The 25,627-nt window shown below is 44.2% G+C and overlaps 1 protein-coding gene across 2 annotated transcripts in view; it reads right to left on the bottom strand.

Annotated features, from left to right (window-relative positions):
• Nucleotides 1-25,627, bottom strand: part of PALS2 (protein associated with LIN7 2, MAGUK p55 family member) — an 811,509-nt gene that overhangs the window by 456,615 nt on the left and 329,267 nt on the right. For both annotated transcript variants that reach the window (XM_078663456.1, XM_078663457.1), the window contains exon 4: nucleotides 17,993-18,145. In XM_078663456.1, the coding sequence (XP_078519582.1) occupies nucleotides 17,993-18,145 (153 nt within the window). The remainder of the gene's footprint in view (nucleotides 1-17,992; nucleotides 18,146-25,627) is intronic.

Genomic DNA, 25,627 nt, shown 5'->3' with positions numbered 1-25,627 from the left:
ATAAAAGGCAGTAGGCCCACCATTTGTTGTGAAAAGCATAGGTGAAAACTAATATGCATGTATTGGTGGATTGTTACCACACTGCAGACAGGTATTGTGTTAGGTGGGACTCCCAGGTTATTGTAGCAAGCAATGGTTTTGGTATTGTTAACCCTCTTAGGAGGGGGATGTTTATTGATTTGCCAATTACAATTTTTCCATATTTGTAACTGTATGAAAATGACTAATGGGTACCTTGTGGGGAAGCTTATGCACAATACTGTGGACCTGACTTGGTATGTTGACAAACCAAGACTATAAGTAGGACTGGTTTATTGGGATAAATTAAGTCAGACGCAAAAGGTCCAGCGTGGTCTGTTAATTAAGAAAAGATACAAGAAAAGCAGCGGGCTGGACTTATTTATATTGAAAAGCATTTAAGGCCAAAAGTCCTGGGATAGTGTGCTGGTATTACAGCACGTGAAAGTCTGAACACCAGTATTGTATTATACGGAAAGTCATACTTTAGTAGGCAAGAGGTTTGGTTTTGGTTTTATCTTCCAACAAACCCTGGGAGACAAAGATTTTCACAGTGTTAAGACTTGGTGAAGTCTTGAGCAGTACCTCTACACGGTGGCAGGTGGTGTCGATCGACTCCATGTCAGTCGTGCTGGATATAACATGCGTGGTGCCTATATCCGCTTCGCCGCTGTGCGGGGGAATCTGACGGTTGCACAGATCGGACGGCCCCCAGCCGTCCTCCCCACACGCCCACCGTGACGTCGGACGGCCGGGGGCCATCCGCCGCATGGAAGTGGATAAAAGCACCACCCCCTGAGAACTGATATCAGTTTGTTTCATGACTATTTCTCAGTCAGAAACAAAGAGCCAGGTCAGAAGGCTATGAGACCCGTGTGCAGAATCAAATTGCCTACAAGGACTTTTTTAGGTGGAAAGTCCAGTTTGCAGAATGGGGAGAATGGGAAGGTAGAAAAGCCAACTCTGGCTAGATAGAGTGTATACTAGCTAAGGCATTTCCTAAAGTATTTAGCTTGCTCTGTAGTGAAAGCAGGGCCTTGCTTACGCACATTGCTATGTTAGCATAGGCTTATTAGAAGTTTAAATGCCATTTTGCCGCTTTTGCACACAACCCTGCATGTAACTGTTTTATTTATTTATTTATTGAACCGCATGCGCGCTAGCGGTTTTCCCGCTGCGCACTGCGTTTTTTAAATTACCGCGTTACATGACGAGCTGAGCTCGTCATGAGCGTGCGAGCGGCACAACTCATGACGAGCTCAGTTCGTCATGAGCGCGGAAGGGGTTAAAGGGTTTTATAAAGCGCTGACTGGACCCAAGAGTATCAGAGCGCTTTACAACATTCGGTAACAACAGAGTTAATAACAGAGTAATAGTACAATTAGGTAATGAGGCAGGGCACTTTGAAACATTTGGGAAAAGGGTACATAAGATAGGTAGATCAAAGTAAAATAACAGATTGAGGTAAGAGGAACTGGATGGGAGCAGAGATTGAAAAGTTAGTGAGAAGAGGGGAGGGCGAGAGAGAGAAGTAATATAGGGGGAAGAAAACGGGGAGAGAAGGTGGCAGAGGGAGGGCGAAATACTGAGAGATACAAAAGGGGGGGGGGGGTAGATGGGAAGAGAGAAAAAAGGATGAGCAAGGGAGTTGATAATGACCATGTAGGGAGAAAGAAAAATTTATAGTCAGTGAACAATAAATTAAGAACCCAAGTATTTATTGAGAAGGAGCAGCTTGAGGTCTTTTTTGAAGCAGGCGTAGGAGGGATTGCAACGTAAATCTTTGGGAAGGGCATTCCAGATGGAAGGCGCATTTCCAGAGAAAGAGCGAGATTGTGTTGATTTCTTTTTGAATAAAGGAGGGACAAGTACAAGTGCGTTAGTGCTCCTCATTGTTCTAGTGCAACCCACTTTGTGAAGTTTGTCCGAGAGGTAGGAAGGGGTATTTTGGTGGAGGGCTTTGTGTGTGATGCATGCAGTGTTGTAGGTAGATCTGCCTTTGATCGGAAGCCATTTCAGGTTTTTGAGAACGGGGGGAGATGTGATCAAAGCGTTTGCAGTTAGTAATTAGCCTGGCAGCAAGATTAAGGATAGATTTGAGAGGGGGTAGGTGGACTTTAGGAGTTCCAGCAAGAATGGCGTTACCAATATAAGTTTGTTTCATGACTACTTCTCAGTAAGAAACAAAGAACCACGTCAGAAGTGTGCAGAATCAAAGGGACTACAAGGACTTTTTTAGGTGGAAAGTCCAGTTGGCAGAATGGGGAGGATGGGAAGGTAGATAAGCCAACTCTGGCTAGACGGAGTGTATACTAGCTAAGGCATTTCCAAAAGTATTTAGCTTGCTCAGTAGTGAACGCAGGGCCCTGCTTACGCACATTGCTATGTTAGCTTAGACTTATTAAAAGTTTAAACGCCATTTGCCTTTTTGGCGCTTTTGCACACAACACTGCATGTAACGGTTGTTGTAAGTTTGTCTGCGTGAATATCTTCACATGAAAAAGGCTAGTTTTCAACATCCCTAGACTTACATCTCGACCTTTGTCTGCACAGTGAGTGCTGAAGCCTACGAGGTTATCATAACAATGTTAGCTGTTATTCGGGGCTGATCGGCCCACGCTTAGACACAACATTCACACAGCTGCAGCTAACAAACTCTGGCGCCTTTAATATTGCACTGCATGCATGATTTTAGGCACTTGGAGAAAATCCGTTTCCAGAGAAAGAGTTTTTGCAGATCCCGATGTGATTCACCTCTGCTGATTTTGGAGGTTTGGGGTTTCCCATTTAAGCCTAAGAGACCTTCTATAATATATAAAACATAGTTCCTAGCTAGGGAGGGTGGCATATAAGGCACTGTATGACCTGTTTCCACTATCATTATAATATGATTTCTCCCTTTGTGTTTTATGGAATTGTAACAATGATGATCGTATTATTTTTAATCATCTGCCTGCTTATGTTAACAAAAATACTGCATCTTAGAGCATGTCGTTAAAATAAACATTTTAAACTTTTCCGTGTCTCTATTTACTCACGTTGTGGACTGGTATGAGAATAACAAACGAAAGAGTGTTCTTGATTCCCACCATTCCTGAGAGTAACCTAACTTGCATGTCCTGGGTTGTCTAATCATTGGTACCTTTGCTGTAGGACGACGAGCTAATTTGACACTGATGCTAGTCAGTTAGGGGTTCTACGTGCTGAGGTGAGGTTTTTGGTCCACCACAATTCACTGAGGTCCGGGGTCTCTGTGCACAGTACTATGTATGAGCAGAATCTCTGCAAAATGGCACATCTAATGATGTGGTCTTATTTTGAGACTCTTGAGTAGTGCTTATATCAGTCCACGACACCCTCACTATTGTTTCCGGTTGACGGTGGTGACAGTTTAATCTTCCTATATATACACATAGGTTTGTTCAAGCTTGATAATTTAAAAAGGTTTGCACTCTGAGTTGCTACCCATTTGTGCTACAAATCTTTTGAATTGTACTTCTTCTCTTCAGTGTCTTTATGGCCGACGTTGAGATTCCGCCACATAGTAGAGCAGCCGTCTGCAATCATTTGCAGACATATGGCGTCACCGTTGAAGGCCTGGCAGTCGTTTTTGTGGTGAGTGCTGAAGCGGCGTATCCGTTTGAGCTCTTCTACTCATGGGTTACCTTTCCTGCGGTCAATGCAGGTTTTGGTACGTTTCACGTTTATACTCCCACTGCCGTGCCTTTACACTATACCCTGTATAGGACACTGGAGATCCCTATTACTGCCGGGAGGCATAGAGTTTGGTTTAATGGCGCCCTCCCCCAATCGGTAACTGCGGTTCGGTTGGGCCCTTTGTCTATTCCCGGGGCCACGTGGCCGGTTCTGGATGGTTACACGCTGCATCCACGTTACCTGCAAGTCACTATAGATGAATTGCGTGTGCTTTATGCCTCCCTCGTTGGAGTACATCGGGCTCTAGTGCAATACGTATCCCGCAGCGTCCAGGTGGGGCCACCTGGTGCTGCGGCGCAACCAGCTGGACCGGCCAGGCTGAAAATGTATCCAGTCATGGTTAATTCGGTTATGAGCAAGCTGCCCCAAAATAAGGATAATATGCTTTTTTTGCTTGCTGAAAAATTTGACCCGCTGGAAGATGTATTTCCTAATAGGGCTCCTGTTGAGAAACACAGGATTCTTACAATAAGTTTGCAGGAAGACTTAATACCTGAGGTACCTGTTTGTGAAACCTAAGATATTTGCGACAGTCTATACCAAGTGCTTCGGTATTCCGTCCATGGCTGCCCTGCCCTCCGTGATTAATCATGCTCAGGATGAACACGGTGCGGAGGCGGCTGTTGAGTTGGGATTGAGACTCATTGGAATGTTTGACTTAGTTTCCTATCTCGTCCTTGCTAATGTTAAGGGAGATGCGGTAAACTTTCAGGTGTCTAATGCTTTACGCGATGTCCCGATGTAGATAAGTCCCGGCAGTTACCGAAAATCATTGCAGAAGCTTATAAGACCATTGGTCGCAATAGTTTGGGTGTTAAGCCTTTTGCTGAAGCAGCACAGAAGCAAACACAGAAGCAGAAGTTTAATAAAGATGAACGCCCCAATTTTCCAAAGCAGAATTGGAATAAGAAAAAAAACCAGGAGAAACTGCAAAGAAACAGGTGTCACGTCCTGCATCACCAATACTTGCGTCTACTGAGCGAACATATGATTTGCGTGACGCACTAATATTAAGTCAGCTGATCGTTTTCAGGTTCCTGATCAACGCTCTCCTCACTCTTTGCAGGATACATCGGTCTCACCAACCGGTGGAGGAGACGGCGGCAGAGGTCGGGGTGCCCAACAAAGCCATGAGCAGCCCCGCAAGACGGAATGTAAAGGCAAGCAAGACGACTTTACACGTCAACGACCCCAGTTTCAGAAGAAGAAAGTTGCCGCTTTAACAGCGAGGTATGCCACATATAGTGAGAACACAGCTTCGGATCCTGACGTGGGCGCTGATGCTACTAGACAGCGCGGAGGAAATTACAGTAGTGCGGGAAGCGTTGCGTCCATTTCTGACGGTGACAGCAACGGATACGTTTGTTGGCGTTGAGACAGCTGACACTAGAGTGGCTCCCCCTGAAAGACTATGAAATAATCCTTTTAATTGAAGGTGACACACAACGTACTATAAAAGGGGTATTTTGGGAAAATCTAACAACTATCTATGACATTTTGTTGGCGCAGGCCGACTGGCCACCACCCTTCGTTCTGGCCGCTCCGAGAGGGAAGGAGGTGATCCTCCCTGCTTTCGCACACACAGTGAGGAAGGAGCAGGCCCTGCATTTTGCAGAAGAGTGGGCTGCGGTGCTTGCACCGGCATTGTACCGTACTCCGTGTGGGTGGGGCAAATTTTCCCCCCAGACATGAGATTCCATTGCGGTCTATGCCACAGCCTCAACCCCAATATCCCATGCGACGTGAAACGAAAGCTCCCGTGGAATCAGTCCTTGAAAAATTGGAATATCAAGGTGTAATTGAAACATGTGTGTCACCGATGATTAATCCTCTTTTTACTATGACCAAGCCTGACGGTTGGTACCGTTTGGTACAGGATTACCGGCACTTAAACTCCCATTGTCAGACCTGCGCGGTACAGAATACTCACAGTTCGGCCCTTGTGGATAGTCCCGTGCGTAAAAGGTTTAAGACCACACTCGAAATATCCAATGCCTTTTCTAGCCATAACCTGTCCTCTATTAGCAGTCAATAGACAGCTTTCACCTGTGGCGGTAAACAAAAACAGTTCAAAAGATTAGCGATGGGCTATGAGAACACTCCCGGCGTCTTTGCCGCCCACATAGTCTCTCTTTTATAGAGACTCGACCCTGATGCGTGCGCATATGTTGGACATTTATCTCACAGACTACTAATTATGGCCGCATCTGTGTCGCGTTGACCGCATCATTTGCATGTTTACGGACTACGGTTACAAATTTAACTTTGCAAAATCACACATTGCAGAGTACACAGTGTTGTTCTTGGGCTATGAGCTCAACAATGAAGGTTGAGGGTTAGCACCTCACTTCCTGGAGAAATGCGCACAGATGCATGCTCCTACAATGCTGAAAAAGCTACAATCTTTACTGTTTTTTTTAACATTGGGTGTACTTACATTCCCGATTATGCCTTGATTCAACCTACTTACACCAAATCTTGCTGGCAGCTTGAACATTCAGCTATTTTGCAATCTTTGCAAGCTGATCTTCTTGAATCTAAATTCTTACGGAATCGTGACAACCACACCAACCTGGTCATAAGAATTGTGCCCAGGACGGAGGGTTTCACGTACCTGACTTTTAATGAGGGTGACACAGTCCCCATTGCTTACAAGTCACACTTGTACACTTCGTCTGAAATGCGTTTTTCCATAGTCGAGAAAGTTTTGACTGCGGTGCAGATGGCGATTCTGAAAGAACGAGCACTGACGCTGGGGAAATGCGTGTTGGTTTTACACCATATCCTGCCCTTGAGGCTGTGACGAAAGCCAGTGTACCCAATTCAATAGCTTTGCATCCTCGTTGGATACAATGGGCCACTTCACTGACGTCTCTGGATTTCATGTTTATTTTTGATTCCTCTTTGCAAACTCAGGAGTACTTGCAGTATGAATTCGTTCATCCGGCTCCTCTGACCATGCGCCCGCTAGAGGATTTCCATTGTATCATTTACACAGACGGATCGGCGCAGAATCAAAGCGTGATTATTCAGCGGCCTGCGCAATAGTGGTGGGTACTTTGGTGAATGGAGAGTTCAAGTCTGATGTCGTGCACACACAGACATTAGGGGACTGTACCACCCTGTTGGCAGAGCTATGTGCTCTGGTGCTTGCACTTGAGTTTGCTGACCCTAGTGTGACTACTCTGATTGTAAGTGACTCTTACTACTGTGTTCAGTCTTACAATGACAATTTATACTTTTGGCCTCAGAATGAATTTCGTGACTCGAAAGGTAGCACAATCAAACACAAAATGCTATGGGTTCGAGTGGCTCAACTTAAAGAACGGCTGCCACTCATGTTTGTAATTCATACTCTTGGTCACCAAATGTGTGGGGGTACACGCTGTTGGTAGCTGTCTCGCTGAAGAAGCAGCAAAGACAGCAGTAGCGACATATGTAGTAGCAGCAGTTACACGTTCCAAAAGTAAGATTGATGATGACATCTTGGCAGCTATTGCTCCAACAGAGAAGGGAGGTAATTACCCTAGAGGTTTCCCTCCCAGATACTCTTATCGTTTAAGTCCTGATAAAGTTCCCTATGTGAGAATTAACAACGTTGGTGACAGATTGATTTGGCGCCGCGGCCAGGGCGACTGACGCTGGAATCTGGGGACCACGGTTCGATCCCCGGCTCCGGCGGCAGGTTAGCCCAGCACCATGTGACTCTGGGCAATAGCTCGCTTAATCTTCCCGACGGCCCCCCAGCGCCTAGAGACCCTTACGGGTGATTGTGCGCTTTACAAATGTGGACTTTTTTTGATTCCCAACGCGGACCGCAGGTGATCCTTGATAACTGCCACTCACGAGGGTATGGCCTCGGCTCATGCCGGTATTTCTGCGACAGTATCTCTTCTGCATCAGCGTTACTGGTGGTGCGGATTGTACAAACAAGCGCATGATTATGTCCTTCATTGTGACATTTACCAGCAGATAAAACCTTCAACTGCTGGGCGCCCACCCCAGACACAGTTGTACATATCAAATAAACCACTTGGGGGTGTTTATTTAGATCACTGCTGTCCTTTCTCCTCAGATACTGCGTATAAGTACATCTTAGTTGCAGTAGATTCGTGCACACGCTTTGTTTGGGTGTGGCCACAACGGAGTGCTGATGCCCGCACTGTCATAAGGGATCTGTGTGTCTTTGGGGGAATTTTTGCATGTGGTACCTTTCATTCGGACCAGGGTCCAGCGTTCGCCTCTAGGGCGTACAAGGATGCCATGCGTTCACTAGTGGTCCAAGTCGTCTCCATACAGGCCTGAGGACAATAGCGTTGTGGAGCAAATGAACAGTGACTTAAAGCAATCCTCGACAGCTGGGGTTTTAGGTACTGGCAGGAACTGGCTATCCCATCGTCCAACGTGCACTTAATAATCTCCCTAGAAGGTCTCTGGGTGGGCGGACCCAATACGAAATGCTCTTTGGCATCAAAATGTTTGTTCCGGACCTTAAGGGTCTAGACATGGCAAAGGTCAGCTGCACCCTTTGACGTAGATGATAATTGTGCTGTGTTACAGAATGTACTAAAGACCCGTGACAGTCTTGTAAAGGAACATTTGCCCTCCACAACTGATGCTGAACTTCAGGTTCCGTTAGTTGGCTTGCTACCCAGAGTTGGAGATCTGATCCGTGAGAAGGTGGAGAACAAGAAGGAGATTGGCCCCTCATATCGAGCACCAGTTCCTGTACTTGGCGTACAGGGCACAAGAACAGTCATTTGACCTCCACTTCCTGGTCTCAAGGAAAACAGGTACATCTCCATTAACCATGTCAAATTACAGCGAGTGGCCGATTCTTCTTAGTATGACTCCTGCGGTCTGTTGTCCAGCAATGCTGAGAAATTCTGTTTTGGCTCCGGCGAGTACCACCAGGCCTGATGTTGCCATCGAGATGCCTACAGTTACAAATCCTTTATTGAAACCACCGGCTGGTGATCCCCTTGATGATACAGAGTATACTTACCCCACAGATTTGTCAATGCCTGATTCGCAAACAAGGGCAGTTAACCGTTCACGCTTTTCATTTGACACTGACTCTACCACATCAAAGTCCCCATCAAAAGTTTTGATTTTTTGGGGTTTTTTGATAACCCCTTGGATTTACATTTCGCTGGTGCTTTTCACGATTTTTTTATTCATGTCAATTGGATTTGTGGTGTATTTTTTCCGCTTTGTGAATGGACATTATGTTAAAGAAAGATCTACAATTAGACTAACTGATGGAACTTTGGCACCCCACTCCTCATCTCGTAGAATGAAAAGGAACCAGACTTTTGTGAATATCACTGCTTGGCCTGTCTTAGATGGGATTGTGTGGGATGCTGGGAAATTTCAGATCCATTGCCCCACAGAGGTTATAAATGTCCCCAATGTGCTCCATGTTTCAATGGGGGATATAGTAAAACAAAACATACGCTCTGATGATTGGGATGTCCACGCCGTAGAGGCTCTGTTTTCTGATTTGAAATATTATGCTGCTTTTGATGCTGAAGATTTGTATTTAGACTCAGCAAATTATGCGCTCTTATTTTGTTACCAACATTATGGCAATCATTTTCTGCATAAAGCAAACACGTTTAGAAATGTGGTTAATTACACACAATGGGAACCTTGTCCTGCTCCCGTTGAAGGGAGCTCAAAAACTCTTTTGAAAAAGTTAACTTATTTTACTGATTTCAATCAATCCAATCCGGACGCTTTTTATTTTAAGATGACTGCTAAGTCCTCTTCCAAAGTTAGACTTACCAACACTAAATTATTGTATTCAAAGTCCTTTATCGATCACTTAAATATAGGGGGCTATGAGCTGTGGAAAGATACTATAGATCCTAAATCTGTTTGGGGTTCTAAAAGTTGGCAAGTAAAAGGCACTGAGGCTTTGCATTGAGCATGTCTCATCCCGAACCATATGTTGTTTTTGAATTCGACTATTTCTCAAACCACTTGCTTTGGATTGGCTACGTCTAAAAAATTAAATGCCCCTTCCATTCCTGATTTGGGTAAATATCCTACATGGCACAATCACACTGATATAGGCCCTTGATGATCTGAAGTCCCTGATCTTGAATTCCTCATTTAATATTTCCAGCTTATATCCCAAAGGTTGGTTATTATGGCAAAAAAGTGCTGATTCATGCCAACATTATTTTCTGGGTCTGGCGCCTGGCTACACACAGGTTAGGTTGGATCCCCGTTTTGAGAGCGACCATTCTGTCACTACCTATTCAGTAGGCAAGTTATGCCAGAGTTGGCTCAAACATTACACTTTAGCCTCAGTTAAGCCCCATTTGTCCAAATTGACTGACGATGATGATTCGAATGACTTTGTGAAAGGTCCTGCAGCAGGCAGATCCAAGAGATGGATATATGCTGTTTACAATGAAGTTTGGAAACTGTCTCAAATTGAAGCTGCTTCTAGATTAAGAGCTATTGATCAAGCTAATTTAGAAAAAGTGCTTGCAGTTGTAGATAATAGCATTAACACACTTTCTTCCCCAATTTACACATTAGATAATATTGTTTCATCTGTTGTTGATATTGTGCAAGATGAAGTGTCTGTATTGTACCATGGTCAAAATCAATTACCTTCCATTATGCAGTTTGCCTGGACTTTGCAAACTTTAAAAGCAGGTAAAGTTCCATGGGACAACATGAATACCTCCTCGCTGTTTTTACCGTTTAATATGACTAAAAAACAACAATTTATGTCGATGAAGGATGCTGCATATTAACTTCTGCATATTGAAAAATTGGAACCTTCACCATTTTCTGTAGCAGAATCAAATTCCGCTGTTTGGTTAATTCATGGGTTAATAACATTGCCTTTTCTGCTGTTCAAATTCAGTGCGTACATGAAACACTATGCTATAGGCAGATATGAACCATTGGGTAGTGCCTATCTCCATGAAGTATGGTCTCTGCCATTTACCTATAGGTGTCTGAGGGAGGGTAAAGAAGTTTTATTGAATGGTGAAGAGTGCACTTTTACACCTGATCACTCACTTGTTTGTAAGAATATCCAATTGCATGGCTCTTGTAATTCGAACGCGCCAAATTCTGCCTGCATTTTGAAGGGTACACCCGCCCCAGCTATAACGCTAACTTTAACGTTGCTAGCAAACAGTAGTTATTTGCTTTTAAATAATGGAGATTGCTGTGGGATGCTGGCAGGGATTCGGTGTACTTTGTTGTAAGAATGTGCTGTTTCCTCCTTCGCATGCGAAGTTAGATGTATCCATCTGGCCTTCCATTCCGACCTTGAAAGCAGAAATCAACAAGATGAGTCGAATAAGGGCTCTATTGTCACAAAAAGAAGTTGCCCTTACTTCTTCACGTGAAACATTTGTCCTTCATGTTGCAAACACCAGCACTGAAGTGCATCCCCTTTTGAATACACATCTCCCCCTGCATTTCGGTGCTTTGATTCACACAATATTCAATGCCTCGTCGACCACAGGATTGGCGCACTTTTTTAAAATTGTAAGTTCTGGCCTTGTGACCTCATTCCAAACTATTTTTGGTGTGATACCGGCATTTTTTCATTCTATTTTTTCCAGCCTCTTTGGTGGTTTACCGTTAATTCTTGCCCTGGCTGTCGGTGCACTGCTGTTACTTTGCTCGCTCAGAAATGGCTGCACTGTCTGTGTCACAAGACAATCAGCCCCAGCTGCTTCAACTTCGCAACCGGATGCTTGATTACTATGAAACGCTGCCTCTGGCTACATTGAATGCACCTTATGGATTATCGTTCCGGTTCTCCTATTTTACATGCGTACTGCCTGTCTTCCATTGCCTGGATTGCTGTTTCAAATAGGCTCTGGATTTGTGTCTCTGCAATACGGTGTCTCCTAACATGGATTATGATCAACAGAGGAGTCCCTTAGTTACTCATGAGTTAGAATGTTCTGACATCGGGATTATGGCCTTTGCAGCGATGCATGGAGTCCTAGGTAATTGGGATATATGTGCGGCGACACATGGCTTCCTGGCACGCAGTTATATCGAAAATGACAGTTATATCGAAAATGACCAGAGTTGTCCTCTGATGGTGCTAGAGGCTCAGGCTGTCGAAGAATATGTATGTTCCTCCTTTCCATTACTAAATTGGATGGCTGAAATGTTCTCTGATGATAACAACGGCTTCCTATTGGAGGCGGTTGCAAAGTACTGAGCCTATACGCTGTTGGATTGAAGTGACATTTTTTTCACCTTCAAAACACGTGCTGGACTCGTGATTTTTCATGAATTCTTTTCCTGCCCACTTCTTGTATTGGACTCTATACGGTCCCTACATAGTTTTCAGATTTTTTTTGCGGTTACTAACTCGGAATTTACTCCCAATTTTTTAACTTGGTTCTGTCTCACTCGAACTTGAACACTGCGTTCCTAACTTGCCTCCCGTTTGTGCGTATTCCGATCAAGGGAGGGTGTACTGAAGGCAGGGCCCTGCTTACGCACATGTTAGCAAAGGCTTATTAGAAGTTTAAACGCCATTTTGCACACAACACTGCATGTAACTGTTGTTGCAAGTTTGTCTGCGTGAATATCTTCACATGAGACTGGCTGGTTTTCAACATCCCTAGACTTACATCTCAACCTTAGTCTGCACAGTGAGTGCTGAAGCCTCCAAGGATATCATAACAATGTTAGCTGTTATTCGGGCTGATCGGCCCACTCTTAGACACAACATGCACGCAGCTGGAGCTAACTGAAATTCTGGCGCCTTTAATATTGCACTGTATGCATGATTTTAGGCACTTGGAGAAAATCCGTTTCCAGAGAGAGAGCTTTTGCAGATCCCAATGTGATTCACCTCTGCTGCTCTTTGGAGGTAAGGGGTTCCCCATTCAAGCCTAAGAGACCTTCTATAATATATAAAACATAGTCCCTAGCTAGGGAGGGTGGTATATAAAGGCACTGTATGACCTGTTTCCACTATCGCACAAGTTAATACTTGTGTAACGATATATCGGTAAGAGACATTAGTTAGTGATAGATTCCTTACCTTAGAATATCCCCAGGCGTCAGCGCGCGAGGGCGGCGTCTAAGTACTCAGACGACGTCATACCGGCGCTAACGACGCAGACGACGGACGACACCTGCCAGAGCGCAGGGGTATTGCTACGCAAAATTTTCCGGATCCAGTCTGGCGCCTGGGGATATTCTAAGGTAAGGAATCTATCACTAACGTGTCTCTTTCAGATATTATAATATGATTTCTCTCTTTGTGTGTTAGGGAATTGTAACAATGGTGATCGTATTATTTGTAATCATATGCCTGCTTATATTAGCAAAAATACTGCATCTTAGACCACGTCATTAAAATAAACATTTTAAACTTTTCCGTGTCTCTATTTACTCACGTTGTGGACTGGTATGATAATAACAAACAAAAGAGTGTTCTTAATTCCCACCATTCCCGAGAGTAACATAAGTCCCATGTTCTGGGTTGTCTAATCATTGGTACCTTTGCTGTAGGACGAAGAGCTAATGTGACACTGATGCTAGTCGGTTAGGGGTTCTAGGTACTGAGGTGTGTTTTTTGGTCCACTACAATTCACTGAGGTCCTGGTTCTCTGTGCACAGTTCTGTGTATGAGTAGAATCCCTGCAACAGCTCCTCCAATAGAAACCTCTAGCTACAGATTCCTTACCTTAGAATAGATACCAAAGAAACTGGCTCAAACCAAAATGTCCAGGAGGACTGAATGAGGAAGGTACCTGCCACCATGGACCTGGCTGGAAGATCTGTACTCTGATATTCCTTTGTAGGCCCTCTTAGAAGGGGGAGTATATTGTTTTGCCAACACCACCTTCGTACATATTTGCAATTTTAAAACTATGCTTCATGGCCGCTCATGGGATAGCTTTGCTCTGTTCAATAGGCCTGTGTTGATTAAAATTAAGTGAAGTAAAGATGACAGGATAACAGCCCATGAGAAGTAGGTGCTGCTCAAAGATCACAGATGGGACACACCTATATGGTTTCATGGCCTTGCTCATTTTCAGTTCTCAAAGCAATCAATTCAAGCTTTGAAACATTAGCAAAGTGACCCTTCATTTTGTACTCATATGCCCGTTTTACATGCACCCTAGGAAACATTTTTTTAAAAGGATTTTTAAAATAGCTGGGTTTAGGCAGGCTAAAGTGGCTGTATTATATTTGAAACTCTCCTCTGAGATTTTAACGGTTTATTGTACTGTAAATTTTTTTAAGAGTAGCAATGCGTCTCAGGAACACCAAAGGGAATGTGTGACTGGCCCGTTGCTTGTCCTCCCCCCTGGTGAAATAGAAAGTACGTGTAATGAAATGTATAAAGGAGGGAGTTCTTTTTTATGCTAGTAATTTGATGTTAGCAGGGCTAGCAACGCTCATTAAGTTATGTTCCCCTGGTGTCGAAATTTTAAATGTATGAATTGTTTTTAAGTCTGTGCTTTTATGGTGTTGTGTTTATGCCGAATAAAGTATATATTAAAAAAAAAATGTATAATTGACCCTGTCATACAACTCTCTCACCATATCAGACTATGGTCTAACCCCCATAAAACAAGATACAACAGATTTTCAGTGTATCAGAAGATAATGCAATCCTTTACCAACTGTGAAGGAATACATATTAAGTACCATGTTTTTAGGATTCCAATAACAGTGTTATTTTTACCGCGCAAAAGCAACACCTAATTTAAAAAAAAAAAAGGACTACCCCAGATTTGACAACATAGGAGACAGAAATGAAAATGGAATAAATTGTTAACTGAACCAAAAGACAGACCAATGGACAAGTTCAAGTTACCATGGGAATATCAGTTAAAGCACTGCTGGAGACCATTGTAGGGTGCAACGTTAATACAACAAGCACTGGCGTTGCCAATAGGTCTCGTAATAGGAAAGTTGGAGCTATTGGTTTTGTAAATGACAAAGCCCTTTATGTTTTCAAAATGAAAACAAAAATAAAAGGCATTGTTATTTGCAATTGTAATGGCTCCAACTTTCCTACTGCGAGACCTATTGGCAACGCCAGTGCTTGTTGACTAAAAGTTCCTGGTGTCCAAAGTAGTTCCAGGACGGCTGAATACTGTTCAGATTTAAAAGTTGACTAAAAGTTCCTGGTGTCCAAAGTAGTTCCAGGACGGCTGAATACTGTTCAGATTTAAAAGATATCCGCAGAATACTTTTTAAAAATGTACATTTACTAGATGGTGGTTGATGCACAACATAATTTTTTTTTTATAGAAACAAGCATCCTATTAGCAAATTGCAGCTGTCCGGACCATCAGAATAAGTTAATAAAAACTGGGGGCTGGAGGAACGGGAGGGGGGAAGAGTTGAGCTTGTGAAGTCCGGTGGGAGGAAGCAATGGAGGTGGAGTAGTTCTAAAAAGACAAAAAAAAGCCAAGCAGGATGAGGGGTGAAGGAAGCATCGGGCAAGCTGGATGGAAAGCAACTACCTTTAGGGGGTGGGGGACAACATGTGAAGGTGGAAACAGCACATCGGGGAGAGATCACGAAAAGCCATGCCCTCCCATAGAGTGCTAGATAGCAAAATAAAACATAAAAAATCGTAGTTCCCTGAATATAAGCAGCTGAAGGATACAAGCCACCTAATCAAAAGAAACTATGATCTAAGAGCAGGACAAGAAAAGATTAGGAAAACCACCGAAGGAGATAGCACGAGACTGACAAGAAAGGCAAAGCAACGGACTGATCCAAAAGTTACTCTACCTACGCAGTCCACAGCGAATACTTGAGGCAGTCTACTGGCAATGCCTAAAAACAGTGAATATAAGCAGCTGAAGGATACAAGCCACCTAATCAAAAGAAACTATGATCTAAGAGCAGGACAAGAAAAGAGGAGGAGAAGTAAAGGCTGTTTTGCGGGGAGAGAGAGGGGAGGTGCTGGTGTGGGAGGAGTGGGCAGAGACGGAGGCCACAGTCAGGCTTCCCCCATGATGTGCTTTTTGACTAAAAGTTCCTGGTGTCCAAAGTAGTTCCAGGACGGCTGAATACTGTTCAGATTTAAAAGTTGACTAAAAGTTCCTGGTGTCCAAAGTAGTTCCAGGACGGCTGAATACTGTTCAGATTTAAAAGATATCCGCAGAATACTTTTTTAAAATGTACATTTACTAGATGGTGGTTGATGCACAACATAATTTTTTTTTATAGAAACAAGCATCCTATTAGCAAATTGCAGCTGTCCGGACCATCAGAATAAGTTAATAAAAACTGGGGGCTGGAGGAACGGGAGGGGGAAGAGTTGAGCTTGTGAAGTCCGGTGGGAGGAAGCAATGGAGGTGGAGTAGTTCTAAAAAGACAAAAAAAAGCCAAGCAGGATGAGGGGTGAAGGAAGCATTCTACTTCTGCATCGAATGGGAAAATGGCAGGAGTGAGGAAATGCTGGAGGTAGGGGGCGAAGAGGGGGGTGGGAAATAAATATCCGAAAGCAAAGGAGGCAGGTCCCTAGAACGGAGGAGAAATACGGCTGAAGTGAAAGAATAATACGTGCGAGACGAGACCTGGAGAAGCAGACGGACTGCAGGACGAGGGAGAAAGGAAGAGGACGAGAAGACTGACAGAGGAAGGAGGCAGAGAAAGGGTGACTATCGGAAGCAGCATCGGAAGCAGCAACGAGGGACGGGGAAAGGCACCAACCCAAACAAGGCGCACAATGCCCTGTGACCGCAGCTCTGTAGTAATGCTGACCAGCATTTTACAGCCATCGCGCGAGATGTTTTATGTGCGCGGAGGGAAGCCGGATGGGGGTGGGAGAGCCTGGGGCGTGAATGCGAGCGAGGAGGGAAGCCGGATGGGGGTGGGAGAGCCTGGGGCGTGAATGCGAGCGAGGGGAGGCAGGCAGATTAGGGAGATGCGCGTGCTTGTGTGGTCACGTGACCCGCTTTTGTGGCCACGTGACCTCACATGCACTGTGAAGAAACCGCAGTGGTTTCACTAGACGATCGAGCACTTGAATTCTCGATCCCTCAATGCGCTAGCGCGCATTGTAGGTCACGAGACCTAAAAAGGTATTCATGCAAGCACATGACAATAGTGAGAATTAATTACGGTGGTTGCACAAGTGTGCAAACACATAAGAATAAGTCATTGTGATTGGGCAATATCCTGATGGACAAACAAAACTTCACAATCAGGGCACTGCTGTTCTCTACGATGACTATGTAAAACATAGCCTTCAACCTTAAGTAACAAGTACATTGGCTGGCACAAAAGGAGTGCAAATCCTGTAAATAATACACAAACTGTATTAAGCTGATAATGGACTATGGGCCATATGTATCAAACTAATTAGCATTCGCAAAGGCCGAAATTCGCAGAATTTCGGCCTTTGCGAATGCTAAATGGTATGTATGACACATTTTCGCAGCAAAATAAGGAATCGCACATTTTGCTATTCCTTATTTTGCGATTGCACTTAAGGAATCGCAAAATTTGCGATTCCTTAAATGCAATGTATCAAAGAAATATTTATGCAAAAATGCCAATAAGGATTCGCAGATTACCACCAACTTCTAGTTGGTGGTAAGTTGCGAATTCTTTTAAAAAAGCAATTTATTTAAATTCCAAAGGTGCCATATGACGCTCATACATGCCCTTAGGGCATGTATGTGCGCCATATGCCCACACATGTCTTTTTCAGGGGTGCAGCAGGGTGTTCTTGTGACACCCCTGCACCCTTGAAAATATTCGCAATTTGCGATTAGCAAATTGCTAATCGCAAATATCCCCTTCATTCCTATGGGCCTCCTGGACCATAGGAATAAATGGGAAAATTGCGATTAGCAATTTGCTAATCGCAATTTAGGAATGATAAAGAATCGCTAAAAATAAGCGATTTCTTACATACATACCGTTTTGCGATTTCTAAATAGCGATTCCTTAAAAATCGCTATTTAGGAATCGCTAAACGGTATGATGATACATATGGCCCTATGTGTCCACTGTGAGTGTGACCCGAAGGTCACAGGCTTTATTACCAGCAGGCCCACGCAGCATTTCATGCTTCAGTTGATAAAGCAAACTGAGTAATAAAACCTGTCCTCAACTCTAACATATGATATAGTATGAGTAGCGCACTATACACATATAGTAATTATTTTTTTATTTGAATAGGTCAATTTATCTGAAGAGACAAGGGAAATGAGATTTGCTGGAATGAATTTCACACTTGTCACACCAAAAATGTCATAATATAATTGATTACCTGAAAATTAGGTTCTTTAAGAATGTCAACTAATTCTGCCACATTTTCATCTGCATTTACTAGAGGGCTGATTTCTTCAAGAATTTCATTCAGCAATTCAACATTATTTTCTCGCACAGCTTCTAATTTTGCATCTTCTAGTCGCTCGTGGGCCTAAAAGAAGAAAAATGAGACAAGATTAACTTGATGTTGGGACTCTCACTAGGCATTTAGTAGCATGACTGCTGAAAGCAACTGGTATTCAGTTTAGGTAATGTTGGAACTGAAAAGTTCTCCGCATAATAAAGACACGTACCCCTGCCCTGAGTGCCCAACTGTACTGTTGTATGGATCCCTAAAGCTTATTTTTTGTCATAGGCGAACACAGATCATGCGTGTGTGCCATGACCTAGGCCTGAATTACGGATTGCAGTCTTGTAGGACCAGGAGAGGCACCAAAAGCACTACCCTCACAGTGGTGGAAAGCTAGCCCCTTCACCAGGAGTTATGCAGCAAAGGCATGGTGTTGGCTGCATACTGTGTAGTGATCAGTTTTAGAGAGCAATGTTCCCTCTAATTTTTTTCCTCAGTGTGCGGCAGAGTAAGGTCTCTGTGTGCTGCAGCCAAGGCTAAGTGCGCCAAGAACCAGACCACACGTGTAGACCATGGCTTTAAGTGGGATGAAAAAACTAGGGGGAGGTCTCTCAAAAGGGCGTGACCGGTGCAAATAAGGGCATGGCTTAAAAGCAATTAAGCTAAAAATCTGTGTTTAGCATAGTGTGCCACCTGACTGACATTTTGCTTCTTCTGCCATTGCATCCAAATATATAATACAAGTAACATTACACCTACAAGAAGCCAGGACTATTGGCTTTGTCAATGGTTGTTTGTTGCATAAAAAAGTTGTAGATAATATTGAAAATGCTTCAGCTCTTGTGGTAGAGGTTGTGGTTTAATGCTCGAGCTGCTAATTTAGGAGATGGGTTTTGAGTCTCGGGTCAGATTAACATCCTGTGATTCTCAGCAAATCAATTAATCACCCCATGCATTCATAAATAGATAAATAAATCATTTTAATCGCTCCAATACTTATGGATTTAGTTCGCACTATATAAAACTTGCTGCATTTCTTTTCTAAATGTGGGGCTGATGGTTTGCCTTTTGAAAGAATGTATGTTAAATGCAGCCCATGGCGTAAGCGGTGAGCAATGGAGCAACTAGTCCTGAACTTCGGCGGCTAACACTACCAGCCAGGGCTGGCTCTGCACTGGTCGCACACTGTGCAACAGTCTTTTTTGAATCCCATTTCCTCCTCCTTCATGAATTTGCTCACTACCACTCACCACCAATGCACCTCATCTCTCTATAGCACCTTTCAGACAAACATTTAATTTTTTAATAACACTGCTCCTAGTTTACTCTCACTCATTTCTGTGATCTGCACGCTACACGTTCTTTGTAGCAGGCACATTAACCCTCTGCGCTGTCTGCGTGGCAGACGTGCCCATGTGAATGCACGGTGACTGATGCAACAGTGTAAGAGTAGGTAGGGTAAGAGGAGTGACTGCCGGGCGAGTGAGGAGACCATATGAATTTGGGTGCGGATGTAAGTGCAGAGTGGGACAAATTAATGCATTGCTTGTGATGGGCTTGTTTGAGTGAGATTGCAGATTGAGCAGTGAGAGGCCCAGGTGAGTGAAGTATCACATGATTGCATGGCGAGTAGTCTGCTCCTTTCACTGCAGGGTGAGGTACTGGGTGAACAGCACAAGTATATTGTGAGTGCGGAGTGATCACTGTGAGTGTAGGGTGAGAAGGCGAATGGTTTGAGTGCACTGTGATCAGCGTGAGTGCATTGTGAGCACTGTGAGTACAGGGTGAGCGGGAAAGTAAAGGGCGAGAATGAGGAGTGAGTTGTCTGAATGCAGGGTACATTCCAGGACACAGACAGTATATGACCTGAAGGTGTGTGCATATGTGGTGCAAGACTGTAGGAGAAGGTGAGTGAAAATGTGTGAGAGAGAGAACGTTTGTCAGTGTCTATACATTCAATGGAACTATAGTAATGGCACATTGTGTACTGTACAAAAGTTGATCAAAAATACCCAGGGCCCCTGGAATTCTGCAGCAGAGGAAAGCACCAAATTATGCAGCAGCGTTGACTAAATTATGGAATAAGAATTGGCAAATTATGTGGAATCCATACAGCACATGCTTTCATAGTGTAACTTCAATCTTAAAAAAAAAAAATGTATACATGGTAATCCTATCTGCGCAAATATTTCACCTCCTTAGGACCGGTATAGAAACAAAATACAGACGTAAGCAACTGAAAGATGCCCAGCCAACCTTTGCGAGGAGCCTTCCATGCACGTAAACATAGGTCTCAACTTTTTTTTAGTAACTTTTGATCTTTTGATTTATTTAAGCTAGAAACTATTTTTATTTGGTTCAAATCTACAGATTTCGGTTTCAAATGATGGATTATGTGGCAAATCCATAATTATGCAAATATAAAGCATAAGTCCAGTGGCCCTGGTAATACCTTATACTTGAGATGCTGAAATATGTAATGTGCTTAGGAACAAGCAGACCTTCTAGTCTGTGATGACGTAATGTATCACAACATAGTTTCCCATTAAAAGAATGAAAGTGTATGGGAAAATGTGCATGCTACCCTGAAAACTATGGTAGTAGCCATTCCTTCTACTGCAAATGGTGGTGGGTTATGTAATGCAGGAACTACTGGATGAGGCTGAAAAATAGGTAGGCGTTAGCGCTACTGGCGCACCAGTGTGAGAATTGTTTTGTCAGCCCCCAACTGACCCCTTCTCCATAAATTACCTTACTTCCATCCTCCAACAGTACCCTTCACATCTCAAAAGCTTATCTCTGGCATACATTTATTTTTTTATAGGTCTACTCATTGTTCACTCACTCATTGTTCACTCACAGTCAGTTCTCTGATCAAGGAACATGTCAGTCACTCGTTCTTTGCAGCAGGCACATGATCCCGTTGAGGGTTCCGGAAGGAGCATTAATCACTGTCATTATCTTGACATTTTTAATGTTGCCTCAAGACTGATGGCCACCCAAGGAAACTAGCAGCACCCGCTTTCAAACTCAAAATTTATTGTAAAAACCCAGTGACCCCCACCCAACACACCTCACAAGGTCAGTGCCAGGTGCGACTGCACTAACGTCCTAAAGCTGGCCCTGATTGAACACACACACAGCAACAGCATCTCCACTCTGCCTATTGCTACTGCCCCCCCCCACCGCCCGGCATTCCACAGGCCAATGGCAAGAGTAGCCTGAAATTCGGGCCTGTGCCATAATATCACTGCACTTCAAAGTTAAGAAAATACCACACATTTCATGGTGCTCAAATTTGAAGGCCGTGGCTGGTGCATGTTAAACAACTACATGCGCACTTTGCAAGAGTTTGTGCGCGCTGGTGAAATGCACAGTGCGCGGATGCACAAGCGCGCAGGTTACAGGGAACGATGGTAGTGAGTGGGACTTTTTTACCCTGTGTCACGGAGTGAGGCCTTTAAAAAAAATTCCACTGCTGTGTCCTTAACTCACCAATGGCCTAGATCAGGTAAGCTGTTGAGTGCTGCAAGATTAATTGACTCTGCATTAGCTGTATGTGTGAATGGGAAGGGTACAGAACAAGAATGGAACAATACTGTGCAGTGTATGTGTGGTTAGTACATGTATGCCGAGAGGAATATATTACATGAGAGATAGTGATGTACAGTGCACGAGTGGATAAATCATGTGCTGAGTGTATGTGTGATTGGTTGGAGAACAATATGAAGGGTGAAGTGTTGTGCAGTGCACATAGTGATGTACATATCACTGTGTCGGACATCCAGGTTTGAACCTTGGTCACTCCCATAAATTGCGTTCTGAACAATCCACTTCAGAATCCTGACTCCTGTGGCAGACCTTTTTAATGAAGGAAGGTGAAAAGGAGAAATGCCCACTTCAAAAGAAGCAGAACCCTAAAACAAAACTTCAAAGACGCAACCTCTAAATCACATTTGGAGTCCCCAAAAATGTGTCATCTGCCAAACAGCCAGATGGGGTGTGTGCGCAGGAGAAGCTCTGCAAGACTTCGGCCTGTGACCAGGACAGGGTGCCAAGGCCTGCTAATCTCCCTGCTGGGTTAGGGGACATCACCCAGAGAAACAAAGACCACCTGCCCTGGAGCACCAGTGCCTGCCTGCTTGCTAAGACCAGTGTGCCCTGTGAGGAAGAGGAGAGTGTTGGAAGGAACAAGGTCCTGTGGAGAGCCCTACTAGGAGGACTCCTCCCTGTGCGAGGATTCACCTGAGCACTGAACTGGCTGTCGCCCATGTGCATGAATGTTTTCGGAGACCCTTGTATGCCTATGAGAGGGCCACGATAAACTAAGCTGCGTTACATGCCGTGAAGGTCTTGCTACGTCCATACCATTGCCCTGTCATGTCCCCATATGCAAGAGAGCAACCGGTCAAGTTACCGCTTCAATGAGGGTCAAGACTTGTGACTGTCTGGGCTGGGGCGCATTTGCTGGGAGAGCCTGCGCCCCCAGATAAACCCATACCTCAGCAATGGGCTGCTGATACCAACGTTGCCAAAGGGTTCAGGCCGCCGCCCGAAGAAGCTGAGGCTATGTTCCAGGGGTTGGACCTGCACTGCGATGGAAATGCCCCGACTCACCACTGAGGACTGCTGGAGATGTTGTAGCTGGCATCGCACGCTCGCTGGCTCCAGTTAGGAGCTGAAGAAAGGATTGCTTCTCCCCTCTCATCTCCCCTCTTTAAGCAAAGCCAACTTACTGCCGGGTGCTGTTGCATAGACAGCAAGCAAACCAATCTCTCTGAACTGAGCAGGAATTGCAGGTGCACGTTTTATAGGCACCCTCTGTATCAATAAACTCTTCTGTGCTGTAAGAGCGGGTAAGATGTGAACTGGGCCAGATGGGCCTTGGGGAACTCGCCACTAACAGTACTGCGGCACTGTATATTCTTCTGTCCAAGTTCCTAAAGGGTCAAAAGGGAGAACTCTTGAGTATGGCCTAACAGTTTGGATTCCCTGATGTGGTCACCAGTGAATGGGGAATAACCCTAAGCATGGTACATTAAAGAGGGTGGGACCGGGATTTCAACTACTAGAGCCCCAACCTCAAGGGCCGATTGTGTTGTTTCATTTGAATGTGGCATTTCTTGGTCTTTGTAGAGTTCGGACTAAAATACTACTATTACTTATAGAAGCATTCATTTAGCTGGACACTGATTTATTGTTCATACTGTTGGCACTTTGAGTCATGTTCATTGACCTGTATCTACATTCCCCATCGAGAGTCTTGACTGCTTGACTACAGCTACCACTGAGTCAAGTGTAGAAGGGGTACTTGGCCAGTTAAGAGGGATCAGTATTAGGACAGGTCCCAGGACATCAGGAGGAAAAGCCCTCAACCACCACATTTGGTACCAGCAACCCCTGCCATGACCAGTGGCCCTCTGAAAGTGGTTCTGAGAGGTAGCTTGAAATATAAATTACTTCTACCACAGCATAATCCACAGAGCCGAGAGTGAACACATTCCCCAATATGTAGAGCTCCGTGTCCACATCGCAAGAGTTCCTCTCACCATGATTTGTCGGTTCAACCCCACGCCTACAGCCTAAAACGTCTAGCTTGGAATGGAAGGACGATTGCCAAAATAATGAATTACATAATATCATTCACCTCCCACACATCCAACAACGAACAGGTGTCATGGGCTCACTGAGATTCTCTTACAGCTGCACTAGTTTCCAGTTGGCCACTCAATAGCCCGCAACCCCTTAATCCACGCATTAAAGGGGAAACCTGGTTCTCCACATCCCTCAGGGAAAAAAAAGAGAACTAGGTAAGGAAATTAGCGGCAAAAAACCATCCCACAGCTGAACCACCTCACCATGAACTTAATTGTAGCATTGAGGCGCACCTACAAAAAGGCAATCTGATTAGCCAAAAAAACTCAACAAGAAAAAAAACATAGTCAAAATTACTGCACACAAGTAAAACAAAAAAATCAGCAAACTATTCTGGGCAGAAAACAACACACTTGCAAATGGTAAATTCTGCCATCATAACGCCGAAATCACAGAATCAAGCCTGGATAACGTACATCCATGGGGCCTGTCTTGGGCATTTTATTTAAGAAAACAAGGGGGACCCAAAGGGTAGCTAAGGACCAAGGGTATAAGTCATTTGAAAAAACAAGGGTCCTGAGCAATTTCAGAGATATACACAATTGTAATATAGAACACAATAGGTGCTATATAGTTCTCCTGTCCAGCCGGACCAGGAATTTATTATAATACGAATGACATCATAGAATTTGATAAAAGGACAACAGTCAATAATAGCAGGGCACAGTCCTGTACCGTACTGGTTAGAACGAAAAAGGTGATAGAAGGAAAGTATGGAAAAGGAGTTTTGCAGGCAAAGGAAAGTGAGCAACCTGGACACTTTTTAGATCAGTGTAGGTAGTGTTCTCCAGAGTAAAACATACATAAAATTACCCAATGGTTACATGTATGTCTACTTTAAGAAAGTCGACGTTTCGATCCATAGCTCTATATCAGAAGGATCATCATCAGGACTAGACACAAAATTATTTTGCCTGGTATGAACAATACGCCTGTTTTTAGGGGAAAAAATCAGGGAGAGAAAAAGACAAAGTTTTTTTTTAAAAAAGGAGAAGCCTTAGTGTGAGAAGTCAGCATTTCAAATAGTTTGTACACATTTACAATAGTCGGAACCGCAATGAGCCTGTGAAGGCCTGTGCACAGGTGAATCATGCCGTGCAGACTGCATGCCTACATCCAGTGGCAACGCGATGTGAAGGCCAAGGGTGACTGTTGGGACTAATCATGTGAGCGACGTGAATGGCGAGTGAAGCTCGCTACTCTTCTTGCAATGGTTTATGCTAGTATTCTAACCTGGCTCCTAAGCGCTAAGAGAGTGTGCACATACTTGTACAACTGGGCTGGTGAAGGACGAAGGTTTTCATGATAGCCAAGCACCCGTGGGGCTTACCTCGGTTATAGAGGGAACGTAATGCTGAGCGAAATGAATTTTACTAGCATTTGCTTGAGCTGCGTATAATTATAGGCAGGCACTGTGGGGGCAAGAGGTGGGGAAAATTAATTAAAAATTACATATGCCGGTTGGAGGTAGAACCAGCAACATGGGTCGGTAACACAGAGAACATGCGACCTACCCGGGAGTTGGCAGTAATCAGCGTATGTGGTCCAGTCCTCACTCCTGTTCAGCCCAGTCCGTATAGTGTCAAATTGGATGATGCTCTTGAGTTCCTCGCGGTTCAGGAGCTGGGCTAGATTACCACCCCTTTGTGGCAGTCTAACAACTTTTAGGATTGTCCAACGAATATCATCCTCTGTATGGTTCTGTTCGGAGAAATGTTCCACCAATGGTGCATTAGGAGTCCTGCACCTAATGCGACTCCTATGTTGACAAATCCTGGTCTTAGCTTTCTGAGTTGTCTGACCCACATACATTTTTGGACAAGGGCGATAATGTGAACTCAAGAGCATCATCCAATTTGACACTATACGGACTGGACTGGACTGAACAGGAGTGAGGACTGGACCACT

This window comes from Lissotriton helveticus, chromosome 10 (assembly GCF_964261635.1).
Source record: "Lissotriton helveticus chromosome 10, aLisHel1.1, whole genome shotgun sequence".
In the NCBI taxonomy this organism is placed as follows: domain Eukaryota; kingdom Metazoa; phylum Chordata; class Amphibia; order Caudata; family Salamandridae; genus Lissotriton; species Lissotriton helveticus.
This window is presented reverse-complemented; position numbering and strand designations above follow the sequence as displayed.